The sequence below is a fragment of the Haliotis rufescens genome, unplaced genomic scaffold, assembly GCF_023055435.1.
Source record: "Haliotis rufescens isolate VD_foot unplaced genomic scaffold, xgHalRufe1.0.p SCAF_2, whole genome shotgun sequence".
Lineage (NCBI taxonomy): Eukaryota > Metazoa > Mollusca > Gastropoda > Lepetellida > Haliotidae > Haliotis > Haliotis rufescens.
Window position 1 is genome coordinate 10,740,134 of NW_025963890.1, and position 12,963 is coordinate 10,753,096.

Here is a 12,963-nt window from a genome sequence, read left to right on the forward strand (position 1 = left end):
ACCACACTAAATAACAATCAGGCTTATAAGTGGGATGTGATCGCAGTACCTGCAGCTTGCTAGCCTTGCGCTATGACCGCTACCCACTATGCCCCCGATATTGAAGAGACAAGGAAGGCTCAGGTATACTGCAGCCTAGCCATGGGTTTTGCTATGGTTGTGTTAGGAAAAAGATGGTCCTGTTTCAAAGTTAGAACTGGTCTGAGCGAGCTATGTTTGTCGTAAGATTGTCATAGCAACTATAGATTGGATGGTCAGGCTCAGTGTGGATTGGTTTTTTTCTGGTCCAGACTCGATTATTGACAGGCCACCATCAAAGAGCTCGAATATTGCTGAGTGAGGCATTAAACAACACCTAAAGCAGTTCACTGCAGATGATTCCCATTTAAGCAGCACTTTTCCTTATCTGTCTCAGCCTTGGCAGCCCAAGTAGTTCCATTTTGCTTTTATGGTGCAGCCTCAGTGAAACTACATAGAACAAAGACCGGTTGTTATGTCTACACTTGCAAACAAAGTCACGATTAGCTGGATTGCACATAGCAACCAAGGGAACTTTAATATATATAATTAATGCAGAAGTGAATTCTAATTTTGGATAACTGACAAGACTATCTTCACTTAAATGGATGTGGTATATATTTTTGAAATGTTTTTAACCCAGTGTGTATTGCTGTCACAGTATCAGTGATATTTTCAATTTTCAGTAATACTGAAGTCTACAGCAGATTGAGTTTTGAAAGACATGGCTGGTATACACTGGGAATTCTAGCCTGAACCCAATCTCATTAAAATCAGATCTTAGTTCTCGCTACCGCTTAACAAAGATCTGAGGACATCCTATACCGGGTCAGGTCTGACCGACCTTGCGCGAACTTTGACCGACCGATAGAAGGACTGACAAGAAGTCGACATTAGCCAATCAGAAGGCATCTTTCTCATGCTTTACGACACTAATTTCAAATTGGCAACTACGCTTCGAAACATATTTTGACAAATTCTGGATTACAAATTTGAAACCTGAACAAAAGAACATTCTGGAATGGCTAATAGATGGTCTACATTGTAAGGATTCAGTCGTTAAACCCATAACTATCGTTCAGAATATCCCGTGTTAAGTTTTCGAGGTTGCATTATCAGAATTCACATTCCGACTGTCACTTTCATGATCTGGTAAGCAACGCTTTGATTGGTTGGATGAAAGGTTGTTCTGACGTGACCCCAAATGGGATGTCCTCAGATCTTTGGTGGTAGCGAGAACTAAGATCTGATTTTAATGAGATTGAGCCTGAACCCATTTTTGAAGCAAATTGACCCCCAAATCAAACTACAGGGAAAAGTTCAACACATCTTTAAAAAGAAGGCTTTTGATGCCAAAGAAGTATAGTTTGACAGTTTATTGTTAGGGGTCAAGTGAATATTTTTTAGACTGTAACCCTCCTACAATTTATGTGAAAACCATTGCATGAATGTTACATGTACTGTTTTGTACCCCATCATTCCAGCAGAGTCCTTTAATCTGGAAACTCTGTCATTAGGGATGTTGATAAAGAGTCAGTACTACTTAGTACTTGGCAGTACTTGATAATACCTTAAAGATGAGTCCAACTCAAGTCCAGGATGATTTGGCAAGTCTAGATTGCAAGTCTAGATTGCCTAAACTCTGACATGTTGCGTTGTTCTGGCCTCTAATTGGATTTTATTTTGTATTTTGTAGATATATATTTTAAAATATAACTTTTACTCTTGGACCAAATATTAGTCTCACTTACCACCAACATCTATATGAATGATTTCACTGTCCAGATTGTCAGGGTTTCACTAAAGTAACCAAATCGCTTCATCCTTGGTAGCAACCCATGCTTCCCATAAAAGGCAACCATGTTTATCATAAGAGGCGGCTGACGGGATCGGGTGGTCAGACTCTCTGACTTGGTTGATGCATGTCATTGTATCTCACCTAAGGGCAGTCAGTTAAAAGCATTCGCTCATCACGCCGAAGACCCGGGTTCAATTCCCGACATGGGTACAATGTGTGAAGCCCATTTCTTGTGTCCCCCGCCGTGATATTGCTGAAATATTGCTAAAAGCGGCGTAAAACCATACTCACTCACTCACTCGTATCTCAATTGCGTGGATCGATGCTCATGATGTCAATCACTGGATTGTCTGGTCCAGACTTGATTATTTACAGACCACTGTCATATAGCTGTAATATTGCTGAGTGCGGCATAAAACAACAAACAAACATCCTTTCTGGTCATCACAAGACAATTCCACTCTCATTTTCAGATCTCTGGTCAATGTAACATCACGTCAATGTAACAAAGTTTCCATGATGTCAACAACAAAAGTAGTTCGGTTGGAGGAGGTGAGCTACGCGGAGGGCAGCTTCTCCTCCCCAAGCAAGGCAGGAATTCTGAAGAATGAGGAATCTCCTTCAGATGGCCTGCTTGACAAAGGTGAGTTTTTAAAGCTGGTATATATGAAGTGTAGAGCTCTTGCATGAAGACAAGAGCATTTGTAGAGGGTAGTGTTTTGAACCACTTTAAAACCTGGAGCAATCATATAAAATATTATGGCAACAAAAGAAAGGCAAGATTTATGATTTGTACCTATTTCACATACTTTCATTGTCAAACCAAGATCTAAAGAAATACTGATCACGTATTAACTGACTTGACATTATCACATATATACCTCATGGTAAGTCAATCTAATTAAAGTCAATACAATAAATCTTTTACTTCAATACAATGCCACTCTGTGTAAAGATCTGAAAACACTCCATGGGTAGTCATGCCATGTGAAGCTTCTACTGTTTTTCAGCCAATCAGCATCAATGATTCTAAGTTCTTGGTACTAGTGAGTGAATCAATGATACAAATATGTTTTAGCATGAATTTATTGCACATTAATGACAGTACTACAAGTCGCTTTGTCTCCATGTTTCAAATGGATTGAAGTTTGAACGTATACCAAAAAAGCCCATTTTCTGTACGGACTGAATGGGTAGGGTTTTATGCCCCTTTTAGCAATATTCCAGCAATATCACGGCTGGGGACACCAGTGGCAGTAACAGGCTTCACACATAGTACCCATGTGTGCCTTTGGAGTAATGAGCAAACGCTTTAACCACTAGGCTTCCCTACCGCCCCTTCTAAACTGAGTAATTTTCTCCTCAGATGTTGATGGCAGTCAAGAAAAGGAGGAGACAGAAGAAGCTAAAGGTAGCAAAAAGTGTTTCAGTTTTTCACATTGACCCTTGCCTTGCCCCTTGATGCTGCAGCATGTAATCTGCTGGTCAAATATCAACATGTGTTCTCCTGATGACCCTTTCATTGAGTGTTGAGCATGTTCAATATGTGTTGAATGACACTCAAATGTATGCCACAGCGTACCTGACAGGTTTTAACCAGGTAATGCACTTCCAGACGACAACATGAATCCTTCATGACGAGAATCCTTTTGTATTTGTTATAACAAAGATCGCTCAACATGACAAACTCTCGGAAATTATGTCCTGATGTCAAGTCTATGTACTATGATGTGGTGGTAGAGTTACATGAATTATTTTGTAATTGCTCTAATCACTGTGGCAATTATCCAATAATTGACTGATGACAGACACTAGTTTCATTCTTGCTAATTTATTGTGTAGAAAGATTTAACACATTGTGACCAATCCCCTGTGGGGATTCTGGGTTAAAATAGGACCCCGCCAGCCTGTCTTGTCATATGAGATACAAGATGGATTGACCCAAACATTACTATGTTGTGATTATACAGTAATAGAACAGAAAATTTTCACAGTTCATAATCTGATCATGTCCACTAAAAACTTTAAAAACTGAGGATGTGTAGAGGTTGCTGTGATGAGGGTAGATCTTGTATGTTTTGTCTCAAAAAAAAATTAACATATGTTGTCATGCAGGGAAGGTTTCCACAGTTATTGAGTTATTACAGTACCTCAGAAGAAAGTTTTGTGAAACTTTTCCTATCTCACACTATACATTTCTCCTTCTTCGATCCTGGTGTGGAAACGACCTAGAAGAAAGTTTCCAGCCTTAAAGAAACACCTCACCCCAACACATCCCATTCATCACCATAGTCACCACTGTAAACCATGGGTCACCACTGCAACTCACATCTCTTCGTCGACGCCTCCCTGTTGGTCGAGGAGCACACGTTCAGGACAGGCAGACAGTAGGGCGTTGGTCAGAAGACGACCGAAAGTTGCACATAAACAATCTGGAGTTCAGAGCGATGATTCCTGCCATCAACCATCGGGCGGATTTTCTACGATCCTCTCAAGTCATGATCCAATCAGACAATGCACCAGTGGTCTGGTACATCAACAAGATGGGATCGACCAAGTCAGCATCACTTCTCAGAACAACAATGCAGTTCCTCGACCTAGTTTACTCACTTCACATCCAGGTTTGAACCAGACACATTCCGGGAATCCAGAATGTGATAGCAGATGCCTTATCCTGCCCAGATCATCAGTCCCTGACAGAGTGGCAACTACATCGCAAGTTTTTCGTTGGATTTGCTGCCTTCATCGAACTCCAACCTCAACCTCTTCGCAACCCGTTTCAACAAACAGTTGCCATAGTTCATATCCCCAATACCAGACCAGCAGGCAATGCTCTAGCTGTCTCATGGGAAGGACTCAGACTGAAGGTACCATCATCTTCCTCTATGACCAGACCTAGTACTCCCACTTCACTCAAACCAGTTACACCCATCACCGGACACACTTCATCTTTGTTTTTGGCACATCTCCAGAAATCTCTTATAAGTAGCCAAGGGTTATTCTCTTAAAGTGGTGCGGACTATCACTGATGCGCATCACACTTCTACTAAAGCTCTGTACGATCATATATGGAAGGCTTGAGATCACCTCTCCGACCACGACATCACCTGAACAAATGGCTGAATACCTTCAACACAGTACTTCAGCGCAGTACCAGGAAGCTGAAGGGTTATGCTTTAGCTATCTGTATGGCTGCTATTAATTCCATCATTGCCACAACCAAGGCCCATGGTCTCCACTGTTGCTGAGCTACATTCATTGATTTGCTTCACCCGGCTTGTGGATCAGTTCTCTCGTGTTGGCCTAGCAACTGACAGCAGCCGGTCACCGAGATGAAGATGCCAGCATGCTACAGTCTCACATCTCGTATCCTGTAGATACAGCAATAAATACTTAGAGCTACTTTATTGTTTATTATTATTCCATTGGGCCATTTTATACACTCATCTGTAGAGACTTAGTCTGCGTCTTAGAAGTCACTTTCCAGTGCAGCCATTTGCTTAAAAGGTATCCAAATCTTCCACCTGCTCACCTCTGTCTTTGTGAGCATGATGTCTCAGTAGTTGATTGTAGACCGGTATTGGTATTGTCAGACATTTCCTCTTCATTCTAAACGTACTCAATCTCTGCGGTTGTGGTTGATAGCTTTGACAAAGCGTCCAAAGAGATGCAAAGCTGGGCCGCCTAATGTCCAATATATTGGATCGTATGTGTGAAGTCTGTCTTGTAGAACCTACTAGCCGAAAAGGGGGTGTTTGTAACAGAACACTCCCTCTTCGACGGGCTGAGTTGTGTGCAAAATCACGAAACACATGATTTATCTGAGGTCATGCTGTATCTGTCTTAGTATTTGTTAGTTGTTTAACGCCGCACTCAGCAATATTCCAGCTACCATATTTTCTTGAGTATAGTGCGCACCCATGTATAATGCGCACCCCCCTCTAGCGGGTTCAATATTTTGGAAAAAAAGAACTTTGAATATTATGCGCAGAAAATATTCCATTATTTTCTTAATTATATGCAACCTTTACTAAATATATTTAAAATAATAATAACCCTAAGCGAAGCAGCTGATCGCTATTCCCGGGTATTATTTTTTACATGGAACATGTCTGACCAGTCACCGTCAAGGCTCACGTGCACGTGATCACGTGATCGCGAGAATTTCATGTTGACATAGAATCGTCAAACAAAAACAAATATGACTTTTAACGAGTCAAAGTATGTCATTTATGATATATGTATCCATTCTCTGTCAACTAAAGTTTGTTTCAAGGCGTCAATAGCGGTATTCTGACCGTGGTTGCTGTTAATAACGGTGAGTTGTGCGATCTTCCGATCGCTTCACACACGATTTCGCCGAAATTAATAAAAACAATATTATAAGGAATTTTGAATAAAATCAATGAAATAAGTTACAAACATAAGTCCAGATATACAAAGAACACTTTTTATAGCCAGACAGTGTAATTACATAAGTATTTTGCGTACTTCAGTATGGATTTGTTGACATGGTATTTCCGGTGTTACGTGCTCACGGTAATGTCTTTCCATGGGGGGAAAAAACATCCAAACTCATAATTCGTGTATAATGCGCACCCCCTTCTACACAACTGTGTTTTTTCGAAAAAAAGTGCGCACTATACTCAAGAAAATACGGTATACAACGGCGGTTTGTAAATAATCAATTCTAGACCAGACAATCCAGTGATTTACATCATGAACATTGATCCACGAAATTTGTCTTAGTAGCAAAAAGAGGGTTTTCAGAAGCAACCCTTACACAGGTTCCTATTCAACACTAAGCTTTCTGACAATCATTGGATTTAATCATTGTTTAGTATCAGCTTCCTTGTGTATGTCTCATGGTTGAGGTCCTATTACAGGTTAGGGTATCTGCACCCCACCATCCAACCATGGGATAAATGCATATTGTAAGATAGGATAAGTTTTAAGAATTTGAAATTTTACAATAAATTGTATATTTATATACTTCTTCCTTCTCACACGCTAAACGCCCACCCAACCACCCCTACATCACAGTTACACCACTCGGTATGCTCTAGAAAGAGAATGAGGGTGCAGGGAATGTCAGGTGATCAGGTCGCAAGGGGTCACATCTCACAGGATCGCAGTGGTGTGTGACCCATGGTTTACAGTGGTGACTATGGTGATGTATGGGATGTGTTTGGGTGAGATGGGTTTTTTTAAGCTGGAAACTTTGTTCTAGGATGTTTCCACACTAGGATTAAAGAAGAAGGGGAAATGCATAGTGTGAGATGGGATAAATATATAAATATATAATTTAATGTAAAATTTTCAAAACCCTTTCCAAGTTCGATCATCCATGTAGTTATGGAGACGTGAAACAGTTTATAGATAAAAACTATAATTTTTTAAACAACGTTTCATGTCTCCTTACCCTTTGAGTATCATGTTCTCATGTTTATCCAACATTTAAATGCCTATCAAAGAATTCAGTGCAGTTACGTTCAAGATGTATTGAGAGGTTTGTACATGAAATAAATATTTATTTTCCAACATTTCAGATAAAGTGTATCCTCTTCCTTCCAACTGGCCGAAGATACCTCAGCTTGCCCGACGTCGTAGTTGCGAGCTGACAAGGTCAACAGAGCCATGTGTGAAGAAGGCGGTGTCTCACCTAGAGCTGGTACAGAACATTATCGATGAGTGGTTCAAGAAGGCAGAGGAGGATGTGAAGAGCAGGACGTCCAGTCGAAGAGAGTCCATAGTGTCCCTCCCAGGTCAGTCCAGAGTTGTGTCCCTTTGTGTCCCGTGTTAAAATTGGGCTTCCAGCAGCCTATGCTGATCGTAAGAAACGACCAAATAGATCAGGTTTACAGAGCTCCAGATAAGCTTTTGGTGTTGTGGGTATTTTACCCATGTATTTTAAAATCATTGGGTATCAGTAATTCTATCTGGGTATTCACATTTCTGTTACCCACTAGTTTTTACACATGTGGGTATTTAAGTTAAATATTTAAAAACACTATTCATCTAGTCCCTGCAAACTGGTGTCGTGTGGGTTCGAGAGCTTTATAGGACTCAAAAATACCACGATACTTCCACAGGAAAGTGTGATGGCAAATGATCATGATGTAACTGTCATCGTGGAGTTTGGCAAGGTTGACGGAATGCCCGTTTATAATTTCAAAATAAGTTGCCGTTTTGCTAATCGAATACGCATGGTTACTTCACAATATTTTGATGATACGCACAATTAAAAGCGTATCTGTAATGTTCGTTTGCGTATTTGATACTCTTGGATTTTATTTTACTGCGTATTTCTGCATTTCTGATGCGTATTTTACGCACATACGCAGCTAATCTGGAGCTCTGGGTTTAGAAACTCATGACTTGTGTGTCATACCCTGATGTAAATGGACGAGGCTTATGATATCAATCACTGGTTGGTCTGACTCAGTTATTTACACTCAACCATTATATAGCTGGAATATGGTGTGACATTAAGCAACAACAAATTTGATAAACATGTACAAATGTAAATGTACCAGGGTTCCATTTTATACCCTGACCAGGAACCTCCAGTACTAGATACAATGTCTGTATCGGTTCCTGTTATGTGGTTTAATAGTGTCAGATCTTATTTTTGATATCATATTATTCCAGAAACCAGAAAACAACTGCGGTTTGTGGACGATCAGGCAGCGACAGCAAGTTCGTCAGGACACCGGTCACGCACAGTCAGTGAAGCGTCTCAGGCTTCCTCCCAACTGTCTGTCCCAGAGAACCTGTCGGTCAAGGGGGTCGGGGCAAAGGCTGAACAAGGTTTGGGGAGGATCATCTCTGATCTCAGTACCATGGCAACATGGAATCTATTACAGCAGTGATGACTAGCTTAAAGGCTTTAGATTAGCTAATTATTACTATGAGAAAGACCCTGCAAGCTCTTCATGGTAAAGGAATATTCAGTGCATTTGGTTTAATAGAATTCGAAGCTTATTTAATCTTTTGATATTCCCATCAACCTCTCAAAGACACATTAAGATCAGGGTGGCGTTGTACAAAGCGATCTTAGCGCTAAGGCAATCGTTACTTCAATACCTTAACATAGGACCCGTGAAGATCCGGGCTAGAATAGGTCTTCAGTAACGGGATCGGGTGGTCAGGCTCGCTGACTTGGTTGATACATGTCATCGATCCCAATTGCGTGGATCGATGCTCATGATGTGGATCACTGGATTGTCTGGTCCAGACTCGATTATTTTACAGACTGCCGTCATATGGCTGGAATATTGCTGAGTGCAGCGTTTAACAACAAACAAACAAAAAACAAAACCTTAACATAGACTTACGACAGTCTTAGCACTTAGGTTGTTTTGTACGACACTCTGATGTTTTACTCTGACATGATAGCTCTTTGTGTAAACATCCCAGGACATCTTCAAAGGAAGGGGCATAACTCTTGTAGACCTTCTTACATACCGCCAATAATATAGTAACCTGATAACACTTGTCGTGATTGGTGACTTAATTGATCAGGTGGTCAGGCTCAGTGACTTGGTTGATTGCTAGCCATTGTACTACAGCATTAGACATTACTCATAATATCAATCACTAGTTTGTCTGGGCCAGACACAGTTGCCCTCATAATGGTGGAATATTGCTGACAGCATCATTTGAAAACAATGAAAGAAATATATTTTCTAGCTCAACTGGTGTCTATTTGGTGTTTACAGAGGCTTGTGAGGTCGAGAACCAAGGTCTGGACATTCCTTACCTTGGGGCTGAGGACGTGATTGACGAGGTCATCACTCTGCTGGCCAGGCTGGAGAATGACCGGCATGAGACTGAGGGGAAGCTGGGGCAGGAGAGGGGGAAGGTCAGTAAACTGACCACCAAGATTGATGACCTGTGTCTCCGGAGGCTGAGGGATCTGCCTGTGCTTGTTCAAAGAGGTGAGGTCAGAATCAGCCTCAGATGGCTTAGTGGAGTTGGTCTGGCTGCACTGTATTCTAATTTGGGTCACCTGCATGTTATTTTGCTGGTTGTTGTTGTCTTTCAGGACCTGTCATGGCAAGAGTTGTCTCCCATGGCTACTTTCTTAATTTGCTTTCATCTTTTGTAGGAATTAGTCCGCCTATATCTTGTGTTTGAATTTATTATGCTTTTCCCTCAATGTATTTGAAGGTCGTTTCTATACAGTAAACATGATACCGTATTGGGCGTATTAAGTGTTCTGCTCCAATAATCGCCCCTGACCAACATCTGTACCAATCTGTAAGTACTCTTTATAAGCGCCCCCACTGAGACCAAAAAGTTTTGTTTATTAATCCTAAAAAGACAGCAGGGTAGGAGGCGTATATAGCTGCCTAGTAACTATTATTAAACAAGTTTTAGATTTCATCGCCGTTTGAACTAATTTTGTTCACTACCATTCAATATCTGACAACAAATTTGACTCACTTATACTTTTAATAAGTGTCCCCATTGTAAATTTTCAAAGTGCCCAGGGCGCTTATTGTGGCAAATACAGTAATGCTTGTTGGATTGACTCTTTTGATACATGACTTTGTTGTGTGACACTTATCAGAGAGGTACACAAAGTATGTGATCTGGACTACCAGTTGTCAGACTTCTATTTCTGTAGAAGCTTCAGTGGCTGAGTTGGCTACAATCTCATTAAAATCAGATCTTAGTTCTCGCTACTGCTAAACAAAGATCTTAGGACATCCAATTACGGGTCAAGTCAGACCGACCTGGTGCGAGCTTTGACCGACCAATGGAATGACCAATCAGAAGGCAGCTTTCTCGTGCTTTACGGCACAAATTTCAAATTTGAGACTACGCTTCAAAACATATTTTGACAAATTCTCGATTACAAATTTGAAACCTGAACAAAAATACATTCTGGAATGACTAATAGATGGTATAGACTGTATGGATTCTGTCGTTTAACCCGTAACTGTCGTTCAGAATACCCCATGTTAAAGTTTTCGAGATTGCATGATTAGACTGTCACTTTCATAATCTGGTAAGCGACGCACTGATTGGTCGGATGAAAGGTTGTTGTGACGTGACCCCTAATGGGATGTCTTCAGATCTTTGTTTAGCGGTAGCGAGAACTAAGGTCTGATTTTAATGAGATTGAGTGGGCTAGATCACTGGTTTTGTGTGCTGGTGATAAGGTGCCTCACTCTGGCAGTGTGGGTTCGAATCCTAGATGGTGCTCAACCCCAAAAAGAACTAGAATTTGTACTTTACAAGTGTTATGCCAAATATAACATTCCTTGCTTCTGAGAAGTTTGTAATTTAGTAGCTATTGGAGTTTATTGGTCTCTTATTACTAATTAAAACTGTACAAAGAATGATCATTTAGTGTAAGTGTAAGATTGTATTCCGTATATCGCTGTGTATAAAGCGACCCCACGTATAAGACGACCCCCCTGTACACGCTTTGGAAATCAACCCAAAATCCTATACTCCGTGTATAAAGCGACCTGGAATGAAGCACATCACAAGTGTGCACATAAACCTTATATTTGCAATGAAAATTTGTTTATTTTGCTTTGTTTTTTCTACGATGATTGGGGGTGGTCGGGTAGCCTAGTGGTTAAAGCGTTCGCTCATCATGCTGAAGACCCGGGTTCGATTCCCGACGTGGGTACAATGTGTGAAGCCCATTTCTGGTGCCCCCCGCCATGATATTTCTGGAATATTGCTAAAAGCAGCGTAAAACCATACTCACTCACTCTACGATGATTGTTCGAGTGTGTAACTCCAGCACACGTCGTACATGGTTTGTGTTTACACGGTGCGACACCAAATTGGTGCCCGTAAAATAAAATTCATAAAATAACATAAGAACATATTTCAAGTTACGAGATAGTGGGACAACTGTAAAAGACGAAATTGACTATTGATAAAATCAGCAGTTTGAAGCAGGTTAGCTACAGACAAAATTTGTCTCTTTTACTATATTCCTTCTCCACTCACATCAATGTTCAGGTATTGCATGTCTCACCTGCACTCACATCTCTGTCCCCATCAGAGCATGAAGCATGTATACTCGACCTCAATGAGCTGCAGTGGCATGTTGCGTACCGAGGTCGCAATGAGGCACGCATACAGAACAGGAGAGAAATTGCAGATGTTCTCAATAACAGACTCAAGGAGGACATCGCTTTTGTAGAGAGGCATATGTAAGTGATATGTAAAATGTTCAGTCATATGTAGAATGTTCAAGTCATATATAGGTCATATGTAGAATGTTCGGAGACATATGGAAGTCATATGTAGAATGTTCAGAGTCATATGAAGAATGTTCAAGTCATATGTAGGTCATATGTAGAATGTTCGGAGACATATGGAAGTCATATGTAGAATGTTCAGAGTCATATGTAGAATGTTCAAGCCATATGTAGGTCATATGTAGAATTTTCGGAGACATATGGAGGTCATATGTAGAATGTTCAGAGTCATATGTAGAATGTTCAAGTCATGTGGGTCATATGTAGAATGTTGAGAGTCATATGTAGAATGTTCAAGTCATATGTGGGTCATATGTAGAATGTTCAGAGGCATATGGAAGTCATATGTAGAATGTTTGGAGTGATATGTAAGTCCTATGTAGAATATTCAGAGGCATATGTAAGTCATATGTAGAATGTTCTGGGGCATATGTAAGTCATATGTAGAATGTTCAGGTGCTCATTTTGCAGAGAAATATTTACGAAATATTAATTTTACTGAATAAGCTTTCTGTATTTGGTAGTGGTCTGTTTTGCAGGATGATGTTTACATTTACAATTAGCTAATCAAGTGTTTCTTCATTTCCTTATGTTTTTAAGTCAGATGTTTACAGCAATAGCTTCAGCATTATAGTCTGGAAGGTAATTTAAGGTACCGATGTTTACTACAATATCTGAAAAACTATTGGACCTACTCCAGTCAAAGTTGGTATGGGATTATTAAACAGTCATACATAACTGGATATTACATTTAAAGACAATCGGTGCATGAATAAAAAATCTGTCTATTTAGCTATCACTATATTTCATCAACAACCAGACCTGTTCGTCACGGGTGGAACGAGCATTCATTGAAACAGCCATCTGCATAATGCTATCCCTGCGTCACAGGGCCATATGACACAGTTGAACCAA

General features: G+C 40.4%; 1 protein-coding gene across 1 annotated transcript in view; it reads left to right on the forward strand.

Annotated features, from left to right (window-relative positions):
- Positions 1-12,963, forward strand: part of LOC124136139 (coiled-coil domain-containing protein 178-like) — a 38,415-nt gene that overhangs the window by 2,926 nt on the left and 22,526 nt on the right. Inside the window, exons 2-7 of the mRNA XM_046501951.2 lie at positions 2,290-2,459; positions 3,183-3,227; positions 7,366-7,581; positions 8,468-8,626; positions 9,538-9,756; positions 11,850-12,000. Coding sequence (XP_046357907.2) covers positions 2,333-2,459; positions 3,183-3,227; positions 7,366-7,581; positions 8,468-8,626; positions 9,538-9,756; positions 11,850-12,000 — 917 coding nt within the window. The 5' untranslated portion in view covers positions 2,290-2,332. The remainder of the gene's footprint in view (positions 1-2,289; positions 2,460-3,182; positions 3,228-7,365; positions 7,582-8,467; positions 8,627-9,537; positions 9,757-11,849; positions 12,001-12,963) is intronic.